Consider the following 15,280-nt stretch of genomic DNA (forward strand, 5'->3'; position numbering starts at 1 on the left):
TTTCCTTGGACACCCGCACCGAATTGGTTTTTGTGCGAGGAAGACCTCTAATGTCACAGAGTCAAGACCTCCCACATCGGTGAGAGATTCTTGCTAATGTAGGATGCTGGATGCCATAGAGCACGTATTGTGGATGACAACGCGAATGAGGTTGGAACAGTGCTTGGTTCAAGCTCAAAGTCCAGATTTCAACTCAATCGAACACATTTGGGACCAACTTAAGCGACGAGTAGACGGTGAACCCAGGTCCGAATATCCTAGAAGGAAACAGGCAGTTCTAGTTGAATGGGAAAGAATTCCTCAAGATTTTAGCATAAATCTTTTTCAAGGAATGCAAAGGCGTTTAACGTACATGATAAGTGCCTGAGGTGGAGACAATAAGTTGGGTTTTTTAATTTTCTGTTTTTTTGTTCTTTACTCATTTGTTTTGTAGTTTTGTACCAGTTTTGTAAATTGATAATAAACATTTACTTTTTAATTGTCTTATGTTTACAATCAAACAAATTTTCGGAATGCAAAACCTAAATAACCATAAACTAAATACATTAAAATTTAAGGGTGGTGCGTTTATTTTGTCCATCAGTAAACATACATCTTATTAGTGCTGTATCGTCGATGGATAACTTTTGCTTATTTTTTAGGAGTTACCCCATTGTAGCAAGTTAATGCCGACAGTTATCCGCTTTCAACCGTCTGCTTCTTTTTTTTCTCTAACGCAGCATACTGGCCAGTATGGGAACAAGAGGAAATTTCAAAGGTTACGATGACTCTAAGGATTATTGGTTCCGCATGTAAAAACGCCCCGTAACTCTCGTCAACTTGGATATGTAAATTGTTTAAAAAAAAAATGGGACAGAACAAATTGATATGTGGACGACGTGCGTGGTGAATGGGCAATATCTCACATTCTATTAAATGCCATGTTTGTCATGTTAATTAGGCGAAGAATGGGAAATCTTGGGAGCATTGTCGCACGACCGAAAAAAATGAAACGTGCCGGTTTTGCGTCTATGCTTTAATAAGAGGCCTGGCTTAAGAAAATGGTTTCCACGCGTCGACACGAGCCGTACCGGCTTAACCGCCTATTTTAACCAGTTCCTTCAGAAAAGTGGCCTAGTTCGTTACTCGATTAGAAAAAAATTCTCTTTGTTGTGTTGACAACAACGTTATTTTTATGTCTGTAAATTGCAGTCGAGTTAATTGCTTATTGTTTGATAGTTACCCATCATCCTGGTCTGCCTATCTCGCTGATTTTTGTGAACTCAGACGCGTTTCGGGATTTCGCCGCAAAGGAGGAAGCGGGGGAGGCTTACCTTCTATATAAATACTACTATGAATTGAATAAAACTTTTTCGTTGCAGATAAAAACCATTCACATCGAAATAATTACGGGAATGTCTGCGTCTCACAGGCACACACATTTTTTTTTCAATTTTGAAGATTTTGAATTTTTTTACAGGTCTTGCACAATTTGTCTTTTCATTGTTTTATTTTTACCGAGTATACTCCACATGTAATGTCACTTCTATGTTTAAACCATTTTGTCCTCATGTTCGTCATGCCATGGTGTAGGGGTAAAAGTGTGACACCTTCCCTGATAGCCAGTTTCACCAGACCAATCACTATGTTCCCCCAATGCCTGATGTACTCGAACCGAAAGGAAATGAATATTTATACACTAACATTGTTTTAGCTCTAATCTGTCATAATTGATGCCATATGCTAAACGTAATAATGAAATGGCCTGACCCAGCAGAGGGTAACTGTTTTGCATACCTAACCTATTCAGATCAGTTTTACAATTCAGCAACATATTTGAGCCAGTGATGTTTGTGCTGAGTGCTTTAGTGGCTGAATGGTTTCTGACATGCAACATCTTGTTTTTGTACCCTTTGTTCAAGTTGAACTGGGTACATCTATCAATTACATAAATTTGAACATGGGTTATGAGTATTTGGTTCTGGGACTGAAATCCGAACACTCCTTTCCTCGTAGCGTCCTGCCTTCCAGATTCATCCATACAACAGCAGATGGTGCTGTTCTCAACAGAGGGGCTTTTCTCTTTTTCCCATACTTTTTTGGTGCTTGGATTTATTTGGAAATTTTGTTTGAACTCAAACATCCTGTTTATGTCGCCTTTCGGGGCCATGAGTATCAGATGTTCCGTTCATTAGGCTGTTACTATCTTTCCATTAAAGTTTTCGTCCTACTGTAGGTTTCTCTTTAATAATATTGATAATTCATTTCTGTGCTGTCTTCATTATCATATATCTCCTTCCATTGATGCCCTCCAAGGGACTCCCAAAGATCTAGATGCAAGCCTCTGCCAATACAACCCACTAATGCTGCCATTTCCTTTTGATCGTATTTTTTATTGAATTGTTAGCATCAGAGGGCTGGATTGTGGTGATCAATGGATGGGGCTAGTAGCCTTAGCTGCTTTGACTTGTTAATTAACAATATCCTTTATAAAACATTACCAGCTATTTTTTTTTAATTTATTTATGAACATGTTGAGTGGATCACAACCACAATATTAACAATACTTATTTAGAGATCATGAGATGCAGTCTGGTGTGATGTGGGTTTAGAAAAACATTTTCTTTATTGTGCCAATGTTTCGATCTTTATTGAGATCATCTTCATCTTCCTCATCTTCAGGGCTAAACACCACACATTAACAATTCTCAAGAAGAAGGAGAAAATTATTAAGGTTAAAAAATAAAAAATAAAAAAGAGCCTGGCTCTAGTAAAAATAATTGATACATGTATATATTTAATTTAATCACACTCAATACATTTACATTGTTGCAACTTAACAACTTTATCATCTAGATTTAATAATAATTGAATATTAATCAAATTAATTATGTATAGGCAGTTAATTTGTAATAGGTACTACAGAAAACTAAAGAACCTTTTAACAGTCTTCAATAAAAAAAAATCACAAAACCTCAAATATATTTTCTAATAACATCCTTAAGATTAAATTAATATACACCTATTTAATTGTAAGAAAACAATCGATCTGGCAGCTTGGCCAAACTCCTAACGGAATAAAAGTAAAGCAGAATCACAATTTACATGACTTAGTTTTGAAAGGCACAACGGCATTAAGTACTAATGTTATACTCAATACTGGCATAGATGTCATGTGTGTTTATTAGGCTAAAGGTAGACTGTTCTATCTTAATTAAATAATATCTTAATGTCATTTTCTTAAATGATAAAATTAGATTCGGCATACTTTGAAGGCACAATGTTAACTTTCCTGTTATAATTTACAACATTAATGACAAAAAAATTATTGCACTCGTTGAAGAAAAAAAAGCAACTAATTACAGCCAATTTGTCTTAATGCGTATTATTTTCTAATGCTACTTCACAGGTACAAGTTCAACTGATATTGCCTGCTGATAATAAAATAAATAAAAATATTAAACAATACATTATCACCACAGAACTTCTCCTGGAATGATTTAATTTCCACTTAATCATCAGGCCACCGAAAACATCATGACTGCATACTCAAGTAAATTACATACAATTCGATATGTTGAAAAATAAGAATATTCTATTTAAAATTTACAAATTTAAAAAAAAAATTATTAATTAAAAACGTTTTTTTCTGTAGGCATTGTATAACATATATAATACAAATATTATACATTTTAAAATAAAACAAACCTGAATTTCAATTCTAAATATAAATCAGAAACTTTGGTATCAGCAAACAATATAAGACAAAGTTTAAATAGAACAGAATTAAAATATGTTCTGAATTTCAGGTACACAAAAACAGATTAAATAAACCGCACTTTCTCAATAATTACTTTGGTATTATCATTGGAATGAATAAAAAACAAAAAGAATTTCACTTAAATAAATACAATATGAGCAATAGTAGTTTTTTTAGTCTTTAAGATAGTATTCTTGCTGTTTTGTTTTTTTCTAACTTGTGAATAAATTCTAAAATTAAAGTTGGAGCAATAATCATAATACTGTATTTAACATTACTGTTAACATTTATTTTTAAAAAAGACGATCTGTACAATTTGTATTAAAACAGTTTGTATAGTCATTTTTTTACCACTTCACAAGTTTAAACGGCAACATTAAAAGATATTAAAAAATCTTATGTCAACCCACTTGTCAAATAAAGGGACTTTTTTTATTATCTCACTATATAATTGCGATAGTATAATTAATAATGTTCATAACTACGTTAAGGATGGAGTAATATGGATAAAAACGGTTCCGTTATTAACCATAACAGCTATGTTCTGATCCTTCTCTTTGTACCAAAGTTTTCTACGTTATATCAAATAACCCGTTGGTGTTTGTTCATAAATCTCCATTATCTAGTTATGAAATAATTTTAAGAAGTTAAAACGACTCTATAAATATATATAGAGGAGTGTGTCGCTTTAACTTTTACTTAAATTCTACATATATCACAGTTATTAGCAAAATGAATTTGCAAAAAAATGGAAGTTCTAAATTTCTCTTTCTTATCACTTAATCAAATTTAGATTAGTGTGAAATTTACGTTTCAAACTAATTTAAATGGTCTTTTTGAAAAAAATTAGGTTTCAGTCAATAAATATGAAACTGTCAATTTGTGAATGGTATAACAAATAGAAGTAACTATTTAAATTGTTTAAAATTATACATTTACCTTATTTAAAAGAGTCTTAAATAGCTGCTATAGTTTCATTATTGTTCCTGAGTTATTGAATTCATTGCTTAGATCGGTAAAATCTAATTGTGTGGTCGGTTGTATTTCATCGGCTAAATTTTCGAGAGTCTTGTACAAATCTTCAGTCGCCTCTGACACCGGGGTCGGGAACAAGATTGAATCTGAAAGCGGTTCGACAGATTTTAACAAACCTTCCATAATGTCGTCGTCGGTACCCAATCCAGGCACTATTATGTCCTCGCCCGGGGCCAAAGACTGGAGTCGTTCTTTGACAATTTGGTCGACACTCTCCAAGTCAGATTGGTTTATGTAAATGTCTTGGAGAAGAGCAGGATCTGATAAGTCTTTAACGGGATCACTATTGATATCTTCAGTCATCAAAATATCCGGTTTCATTCTTTTATGGTTTAATTTCTCTTCATTCTCAGAATCGGGATATGGCCTTTTTTCCGGTTGTGTCGTTGTTAATCCTTCATCGTTGGGAACGTAAAAGCCTGGTTTAAGCCCCAACATCAACCCCATCAAATCATCCTTGACCTAAAAGGTAACAGCCATCTTACATTCAGTAAACCAAAATATGAAGGTACATTTTTATTTATTTAAATGTTGTATTGAGATAAAAATTAAAAGTAAAAAAAAAACTTGGCGCTTTGCTCCTCAAAAGAAGGGCCCTCAAACCCTCCCACCCTGTGCCCCCAGATGCTGGCTACTTAGAGCCTATGGATAAAATTATAGAAATATAAGGCTACTGAATTTTTGATTCATGATTTTCTGAATGCTGGTTTTCCAAATACAAAAATTATTGTTAACATTTCCTCATATAATAAACACAATGTAACAAACAACAACATTGATCAAGAAAAGTTCATGTAACACTAAATGTCTGAAAAATGCAAAGGAGCATCATTTTTTTTTTTTTTTAATTTTTTTTTTTTATTGGCCTTATGATCTTTCCATATTAGCCATGACGAATTCTTGTATATATGTTCAAATTGGGGGTTATCGGGAAAAAAGGGCCAAAGGCGACGGTGGGAATCGAACCCACGACCGCGGTGTGAGAGTCTCTCATGCTAACCACTCGGCTACCGCGGTCCCCCAACGTTTGGATGCTGTGGAACATACAGGATCGTCCATTTGTCATTCCAGCAATGATCAAGGGGGGGCAGTTTTTGGTGACACCCTTTTGTGACATTTTCAGGCAGTTAGGTCATGGCTAAAGTATGTTCATGCTAAAACATGGAAACGAATCGCCCTTACCACTTTTTATGTGAACTTCCGTTCAAAATTTGACAGTACATTCCTCAGATATAATTTTCATCGGAATTAAATAAACGACAGGAGAAAAACAGCAAAGTTGTATTTATTTGACAATTTAATTTTCACAAAAGTACTCTTTATGTATTTACAAAAAACAAAAGAAATACTTATTACTAATTTATTTAGCTCAACTCTGTGCATGTATGCATATACATACACATGAAAACAGTTGAAAATAATATATATGTATAAAATAAATGTATAATGGGGATTCGCAACAGTAGAGATTACACAACCCTCAGGGTGATGGTTTTTGAAAAAAGCCCATTTGTATATCGAGCTCAAACCCAGGACCTTTATCTTTCAGTGATGAGCACTGTGTCAACACCTGAACCAGTGATGTAACTTCAGCTCTTGTTAATTCGAAACTTTGACTTAACTACTTCCAACTTGAAACTCCTCAGCTGGTCATATTTGGTAAATCAAAAAAATTCTGTTCCTTTTGATATACAAAATATTTTTGGAAACAGGAAGAGCATTCTATAAACTGCAATGGAACCACTCCTCTTTATAATTCAAACTTTTTTCTTGTAGTTTTCCTCTAAATTTATGTTGATTACTGCAGCTCAGTTTCTTTTATTTTTCTCTAGTTGTTTTGTCAATGTGTTCTCAGCACTGATCACTTTGGAAAATCATATAGGCTAAGGCTACTTTGTAGGTGCTTCACTTGGTGCCTAGTTCCTGATGAGAATTTTGAACAGAAGGGGTTGAAGAGTCGTTCGTTGATTATGAAATGGGAAAAGGTGTGGGAGATGTCCATATAATACTGAAAAAAAGAGAGAAAGAGAGAGAGCGATATAACTCATAACAAGGCCTGGGGAACGTCTAAGCCTGAATGATGTAACTCATCACAAGTCGTAAAAAGTGTGTGGTAGTGACCGTTAATCAGTAATTATTCAGAAATCGTGAGATGCGGTCTGGTGTGATGTAGGTTTCAGAAAATCATTTTCTTTATCGTGCTAACATTTCGATCTTTATTGAGATCATCTTCAGGGCCTGGGATTTACAAACATTGTTTGCATTTAACAAAAACATGTAGAATGTTGAAAAAAGTGAATTTATTCAATGCTTTTATATTTTTTATATTCAAAGTATTTCTACTCACTCAAAGTGTTTGTCTTTTGTGTAATTGTGCCATTCTTGCGTGTCGTGTTGAGAGTGCCAGTGGGATTTTACTGTTTTATGTTTATATATGTTGGATTTTGAAGGGGTGGGGAAGGAAGTCGGTATAAAAGACATTTTTGTATAAGGCATCGGCTTCTTTGAGGTGAAAAGAGCCGACAAAGGGGGAAAAAACGGTAATGGTTCGGCCAGATTATCGTTTCCTCCTTTTGATTGAATATAAAAAATATATTTTGCATTGTATAAATTCACTTTTTTCCACAGTCTACATGTATTTGTTAAATGTAAACAATGTTTGTAAATCCCAGGCCCTGAAGACGATCTCAATAAACATCGAAACGTTGGCACGATAAAATGTTTTTCTGAAACCTACATCACACCAGACTGCATCTCACAATTTCTGAAAAATTAGTCCCAAAAAGGTTGACTATTCATTTACAAAATGAACTGATGCCTTGTTGATGCTTGGCTCATCTACATATAAAAAATATACTATTTGAAATTATTTAATTTCTCCAGAACTTTGTTGGGAGACCACAGTAGCTGGTGGGTTTACCCTGTGATTGTGGGTTCGATTCACACCATCGAACCTGGCCTTTTTTTCATGCTACCCTTCCACTCCCCCCCAAAAAAAATTACACATTGCATATGATCAAACCCATTCCTTGGTTAATATGCAAAGTTCAAAGGTCATTCATTTTTTTTTTTTAAATAAATTTTAGAAAAATTGTTGAACTCACTTGGACTGTTTCTACAAGTTCGCTTGCATCAGAATGATTCAGAATTTTATGAGAGACTGTCCTCACTTCTTGAACTACTTTTTCCAATTCTTCCAAGAGATAAGCCACTTTGCTTTTCCCGTTGTTTTCCGTGTTTTCCAGACGGAGTAAGATAAAATCCCAAAGACTTATATTTTTAGCGACTATACTTCCAGTTGCGCCAACAATTTCTTTCTCGTTATACTTTTCAATCAACTAAATCAAAAACGATCCAATTAAAAACACCAAAAGAAATTAGTAAAGGTAAACATTAACAGTAAATCACCTGTTTTAAATGCAAAGGCGACCTTTTCTGTGAAGCGTTTTTCTTTGCTGTCGAGTTTGTCGCTATAAAGCCGACAAAAGAAACGTTAATCGAGTGAAATCACCATAAGCAACATTATACTTACAAATGATATCACAGTCAAGAAAGTGGTCCGGATACTTTTTCAAGTGATTTGCTCTATTGGCCCTGTTCAAATACAATTTATTACATGTTCTACATCGGAAATGTTGAGAAATGGTGACTTGTCGCTTCTCGCTCGGTAGACCTGGAAAGAATATTTAATCAATAACAACTTAGCTCTTCGAAAGAATACTAATATATATAAAATTTATTACCAGGAAGAAGAATGGGAGCAGGTGTGTTCTCGTCATTCTCTTCTGGTTGGCAACTATTACCATTTGATTTTCTGTAAAGCTTTGTTATATGAACAGGCGGCCTCGCTAATCGCCCAGATCTACAAGACAAAAATAATCAACATTTGTCATTCATAATTCAAAACAGGAAATTGATGTAGTAATTAAATACAAGGTATAAAAATGAATTGCTATACAAATAGATATCTTTTGCATTGCACCGGAGGACAAACCAACTAATGCTGGCATTCAGTGTGAGGAATTAAAAGACAAGATGGTCTCAATGCCATTGTCAATTAAGGCGAGTTAGGATGGATCTAGAGGTTGGTGTGAAACTTTTACAATCAGAGACTGGATCAAAAGGAATGTTCAGGTCATTGTGGGTAGTGGATTATTGATGTAGTAATGAGCGTTGACGATTTGTCTGAGGTTTTGATTGAAACGATTGGATGTCGGATGGCTTGACAGAGCCCTACATTACCACTCTATATCCAAAGTGGTTACAGAAAAGTCTTGTATAAGTCCATTTGTTTTTTAGTTGGTCCAATTTAACCAAATTATTCAAATAAATTTATGATTTTTGTATATGGATAGTTTAGTTTTGACAGTCCTAGAAGCCTTCGTAATTGTACATCTTATGCTAGCACGTTTGTTACAGCTCTGAGAAGAGCCTCCCAGGTACGTCAAAAGTTTTTATTAAATTTGTTTTTTCAAAAAATCATTTTTTTTTAATTCCAAAAAGGTCAAATCGAAACATAGCCAAAGCAATTCTGAAGGTCAGTGGTACCAATTGGATTCAAAAATACCCCCAACACCTTACAAGAAGCTTTGAAATGGAGGTTTGCTAGAAGATGTGTATCGTTCTGGAACGATATGGGGAGGGTTTAGCGCATTGTTACAGAACAATGGCCATAACGAATTTGTTAATTTGTCTGTTGTTTTGTACGGGTTTTCCACATCAGCGTACTGTCTAGGTATATTACAGTATTAGAGTAGTATAGTATTAGAGTCTACAATATTTGACTTGAACATTAATGGTATCTCTTTGTTGTTGATGAACAGTGGAGGGAAAGACTGCATTTTTTTCCAATGTGAACTAAATACATTTTTCTGTTTTTGTATCAGACTTCGATAAGCTGAAGTGTTCTTGGATGTTGGAGATAGTTTGCATTAGATTTGAGTCAGAGAACAAAATTTGTTGAAGTCATGAGGAGCGTGTAAGATTTGTTTGTATGTTTCAATATTTTTTCAAAGTCATAAATCCTTTCACCTAAAAAATATTCAAACTACAAACAAATCTTACATAACAATAACTACCCTAAAAACATAATCAGCGAATAATAAACAATTACAGCCCAGCACTACATAAAACATCCTCAACAGTACACCACACATCATCAACACAATCATACAAAGACAAACCAATATACATATCCATTCCGTTCATCCACAAATTGAGTAAATTTTTCTCCTCAGAACACATAAAATAGGTTTTTAATACCATAAAGCAGTACACAGTTTTTTCCTAAGTCAAAGACCTAACACCAACAGCCTACAAATCCAATGAAATTTATGAAATTAATTGTACGAACCGGCCAGCAACATACATTGGAATTACATCACAATATCTAGAAAAACAGAAAAAACAACACATCTATGACTGCAAAAACCAATCCCACCAGACACCACTTTGAAAAGCAACACAACTTTGATTTCGACAAAATACAAATACTAAACACGGAGAAAAACAAATACAAATGTAACTTTCTAGAAATTGTTTACATTAACAGTGGCACACACAGCATTAATTACAGAAAAGATACGTGCAAACTCAGCTGTAGCTACACCAATATCATAAAGCACGAACTATTAAACCTTAATTTCATTTCACTAGTTTCGTGGTCCGCTTGACCAATTAATATATTACTATTAATTAAGGTTTTCAGTTGAGATTAAAAAAAAGAAATGGAAGAAGGAAATTGAAAAATGGCAAAAATGAGGGAAAATTCAAAAGGTGTGGTTGAGATGGGAAGTTGATGTCCGAGTGGATCGAGGTCACGATAGCTCAAGTAGTAGAGCAGCGGCGTATCAAGCCGAAGATCGTGGGTTTGAATCCCACTCATGCCATTGACTTTTTTATCTCAACTGAAAACCTTAATTAATCTTAATTTCATTTTTCACTTTCCTTTGTTATCATCTTAATTGTTAAAGATTTATCTTTAATAATTAACTTCCTTTTCAATATTGAATGCCGAATCACAAATCCAATCCAGAAAATCCCCATTCTCGACTTCCTTTGAGTTAAATAAAACCTTCTGTGGTCAAAGAAATTTTCCAAGATTTACACGTTTTTATTATTATAAAAAATAATAAAAACAGCAGAATACAAATTCACTTTTTCCAACACTTTCACACAACACCAATATGTCACCTAAGAATAGCATATGTAAGTGAAATACTTGGTTCAAAATTTATATTTACATCTTAAATTGTATTTTTCCAATCAACATGTTTTCTAATTTACCCAGGCCCTGAAATAAACATCGGCATCGGCAAAAAAACGTAAAAGGTGTTTTTCTGTACTACTTCATTCTTGACTGCTCTTCACGACTTCAACAAATTATGAAACAACAGGTCACTAAGAAACACACATTAGAGAACAAAATTGCGGTATTAGGTGGTAGGTCAGGAGTATAAATGATAAAAAGATGGGGCCAAGAATGCTCCCTTGTGGGCCGCCGGCTTTATCTGTCTGACTGAAAACTCGTTGCTGCACTTCACTCTTAAGCAGTGTTCTGTTAGATAGAATTTCAAGGAAATAAGGAGCATAGGAAGCATTTAAGTTTGTAAAGCATGCTTGGTGCCAGACCCTACCCAAAATTTACGATACATCTAGAACACACCCAAACAATACTTTTTATCCTCTATAGGAGGGGAGATAGTTACAACAACTCTGAAACCTTGTTGGATCGTGGAATGATTAGGTCAGAAGCCGAATTGGTGAGAAAGAATGATTTTATGAGTATCTAGGTATCGGTATTAAGAGCTTTAAAATGAGTCTTTCGAGGATTTTGAACATTGAAGGAAGGAATAATTTCACTATTTTTAATTTCACTATTTCCTTTGATTACCTAGTTCTTCTAGTTTTGACAATTTCTGGGGATGATTGTTCATTTTTATCATCAGTCACTTTTTCTGTGTTAGATCGTTTCTTTTTAGCCAAAAATTTCTTCTTTGATTTTAGCATAACTTTCTTCTCCGATCCAGGTTTGAAATCCTCTGGATAAAGTATTCTAAAATAATAAACTTATGTCACATTACAGTTGTGAGGAGGAGAATATGCTCATGTAAAACATTAAAGGTTTCTAACCTGCACAATATTTTTGAATTGTCTCCGTTATCAACAAGTGCAGAAGATGAAGATTTATTCTGTCCTAGTACTGCAGCAATTCTCTTTAACTGAGAATCCGTGAGCCTAAAAAATATTAAAAGATTTTTATTAATTTAGCTTCTAATTTCCATATCTCCTGCTAATGACATATACATACTTTCCTATAGGATTCTTTGTAATAGGAACAATTTTTTCAGCCAGTGCAGCCAGTGATGATGGACTCTCTGTATTAGGATTGGTGTTCTGATTTTCATGTTGTGTGCTCTGAGGTTGTATTAAACTACAAAATTTAAAACATGACATATAAATAGTTACATTTCTTTTAATATATAAAACTTACACTGACTCCTGTTTTTTAGTCGTCATGACAAACAACGGTTTTGTTGATGGTTTTTTAGGTGAACTTTTATCTACAGACCCTGTAGTTTTTGTTTGTTTATCGACAGATGGAGTGATAGGTTTAACTGGAGATTTCTTTTTATTATTAGCCGTATTTGGTACAATCTGAGCCAACTTTGTAATACCATTACTATTCACTACTTTTATCTTCTGCGGGGTCAGCCCTAAATTAATTTGTTTACTATTACATTTCAATATAATACCATTATCACAGTTTGGTTTCCCTGTATTCAAGGCCATGCTGTTCAATAACCCTGCGTCTTTAATGATGAAAGACTGATTCTTAATCAACGGTTTATCACTCTTAGCTAGTAGGATGTCTGTATTATCACTCGACGATTGTCCATTTTTATTGCCAATATTCTTGTCAGAACTTACGACAGCACATCTGTTCTTTAATATGATACCATTATTGATGACGTTTCCATTGCTCAAGATTATGCCATTTTGTACAGTGTTGTTTGTCGTTCCGAGTGTGATATTTTTTGGACTGTTTACAACGATATTCTTTAACACGTTATTGCCAATTTTGAAACCTTGCGCTATGTTAGGTACCGTATTGGGAGTTTGCTTGATGACAAATATGCCATTCTTGTTAGACGAGGTCGCATTCAAAAGACTTATCGGCGCATTTATAGTGCTGAGCAAAGAATCATTATTAGAAGCGATAGTCGTAAAAATCGGCTTGGCCTGTTTCTTTTGTGCAATTTGGACAGGATTTTGCGGCGAGACAAGGACAACCTTTTGATTATCGGCGAGTTTAAATTTAGGAGTGTTTTTTGCGAGCTTGAGTATTGAACCGTTGGCTCCTTTCTGAAGATTGCCGGCTTCCTGATTGGTCAACCGATACCCTTCCGGATTGTCAGTAGAAGTGAACAACGTGAGAACCGGAGCAGTGGGTTCGGATTGTTTCACCGTCGGTGGAGTCAGTTCCGGTATTTGAATCTGGTATGTGAGCTTGCCGTCGATGATGTTCGGTATGCAGGTGAACTTGTGATCTTTGCCGGTTACGGGCGACACGAAAAGATTGTTGAAATCTCCATCTTGGGCGTTGAACGTCTGATTTGGAGAATCGGCTTGGCTAATTTTATGATCTTCCAGAGTCAGACCCATGCCGAGATCCGAACCTTCTTGAAAACTCAAATTGATCAGATTCGACGTCTCCTCGGGACAGGAGCTTTTAGACTTTTTAAGGAAGAGACCATCGTTTTCGATGAAATCTGTCAAATAGCTTTTCTCAGAAATTGGGCTGATGTTGTTCAGAGCTTGTTGGATAATATCGTTGCCGTAATTCGGCCCGTTTTCGAAAATCACCGAGTCCCCGTTCAAAAACATAACACCGGATTCATGCGTTTTCGTGTTAACCTTATCCATCTTCACTTACCAATCAGGCAGATACTTCAAAAATGTTCCAAAGGTATTTTGACATATGTCATAGTACTTGGCAGTCACGGGGACTTTATTTTAATATGACAACACCGACAACAATTTACATCCCTCCACTAATCAAATATTTATTTAAAAAAACTTCCACAGTTCCACTCCAACACCATCGTTCAGGCATCAGCCTTTCACGTTCACAGGTCTCGAGAGTCGAGACTCGATTGAGAGTCGGCCGCCCTCCAGACATCGATTATAAAATTTTACGTCACGAGAAAAATAATTGGATAATTACTGCTACTATATGTCTTTATTCTTTAATATATATACAAAGTTTACAAATCGGCAGTATATAATACAGAGCAAGAAAGACGTTACTCGTGATTTAAAACCGTCTGAGGGAGTCTAGCACATAAACTTATATAACTAAAATCTCTTTTCTTAGTATGTATTTACAAGTAATTATAATTAGTATTTACAAAAGGAATACATACTTTCTTCAAAAATTTCAGTATTGTAATAATAGAACATTATTATATAATAATAGCTAAAACATGATTACAAATATATATACATCTCTTATTTATGATTACCTATAATGCACATACAACTCAATTGGGATGAGATACCGTTGTGAAAGGTGGAAAATGTTTTGGGAATTATATTCATCATTCATCGTTATTATGAAGGGACGTAGTGAAAGAGCTTCTGATGACTTTGAATTGGAAGGTTTAGTAGTGCCCCAAAGTTCTAGTCCGTCAGATTGGTTTTAGTATATCTTTTAGATTGTCAATTTTTTTTCATTAAACGTTAGAATTGCGCTACAGTAGTCTAAAACATTGGTTTAGTGCCTGTCGTTTTAGTCGGGTGTTGGTTCAAGGTTAGCTTTGACTCTAGATGGAATCCAAAGTGGCAGATTTGGTTGGATAAAGGGATTACCTTATTGTGTAATCGGCACTGGTTAGCAGATACTTCTTCTAAGTGTGAATTTCTATTTTTCGAATGGGAGTATTATTGAAGACTATTTTATGAGAGGTTTTGCTTTGAAGGGTAAATGAGACACAGGTGCTTTTGCTTTTATTGAGCTTTATATATCAGTGTTTTCTCCATTCTGCTATTTTCAATACATGTGCCTGAAGCTCGTCCGAAGCAATTGATCAAGGATGCAAGGATGGTTAAGGGTGAAGTTGGGATATCTGTAGAGTAGAGGAGGTCCAAGTACGCTGCCCTGAGATACTCCCGTCGATCCTTGGCACACTTTGCAACTATAGTATTATTAATAATTTCCAATGTTAAAAATAATTCAGTCCTTATAAAGCGGATAGATTCAGCGAAAGCTTGACGAAGGAACTGAGTGTTTTCTACTCATTAAAATTTCCTTATCCGTAACATTTATTACAAAATTACATTGAAGGGTAATATTAATTACATCGGTCGAGATAATTTCATTTTTTACTGCCAGTCTTTTGAGTCACATATATTTTCTGGCTGTGGTAGTTTTCAGGTAGCTCAGCAATATAATTAACTAATAATTGTGTATACTTTTTCTATATAAATATCGTTTTATTAATTAAA

The 15,280-nt window shown here is 34.6% G+C and overlaps 1 protein-coding gene across 1 annotated transcript; it reads right to left on the minus strand.

Moving 5' to 3' along the window:
• Nucleotides 1–2,756: 2,756 nt before the first annotated feature.
• Nucleotides 2,757–13,911, minus strand: LOC106662847. Its single transcript, XM_014387251.2, has 9 exons — nt 12,267–13,911; nt 12,084–12,206; nt 11,906–12,010; nt 11,667–11,828; nt 8,518–8,636; nt 8,307–8,447; nt 8,183–8,244; nt 7,879–8,112; nt 2,757–5,236 (listed from the first exon to the last, which is right to left on the minus strand). The coding sequence occupies exons 1-9, from the start codon at nt 13,697–13,699 to the stop codon at nt 4,706–4,708; spliced, it is 2,910 nt and encodes a 969-aa protein (XP_014242737.1). The 5' UTR covers nt 13,700–13,911; the 3' UTR covers nt 2,757–4,705.
• Between the last annotated feature and the right edge of the window lie 1,369 nt (nt 13,912–15,280).

The sequence above is a fragment of the Cimex lectularius genome, unplaced genomic scaffold (genome assembly GCF_000648675.2).
Source record: "Cimex lectularius strain Harlan isolate CLEC.00 unplaced genomic scaffold, Clec_2.1 scaffold45, whole genome shotgun sequence".
In the NCBI taxonomy this organism is placed as follows: Eukaryota; Metazoa; Arthropoda; class Insecta; order Hemiptera; family Cimicidae; genus Cimex; species Cimex lectularius.

Coding starts and splice junctions, on each gene's coding strand:
- LOC106662847 (XM_014387251.2), bottom strand. CDS start 13,699: ATGGATAAGGTTAACACGAAAACGCATGAATCCGGTGTTATGTTTTTG. Junction 12,207..12,266: donor ACTAAAAAACAGGAGTCAGT/GTAAGTTTTATA, acceptor TAAATTTTGTAG/TTTAATACAACCTCAGAGCA. Junction 12,011..12,083: donor ACAAAGAATCCTATAGGAAA/GTATGTATATGT, acceptor AATATTTTTTAG/GCTCACGGATTCTCAGTTAA.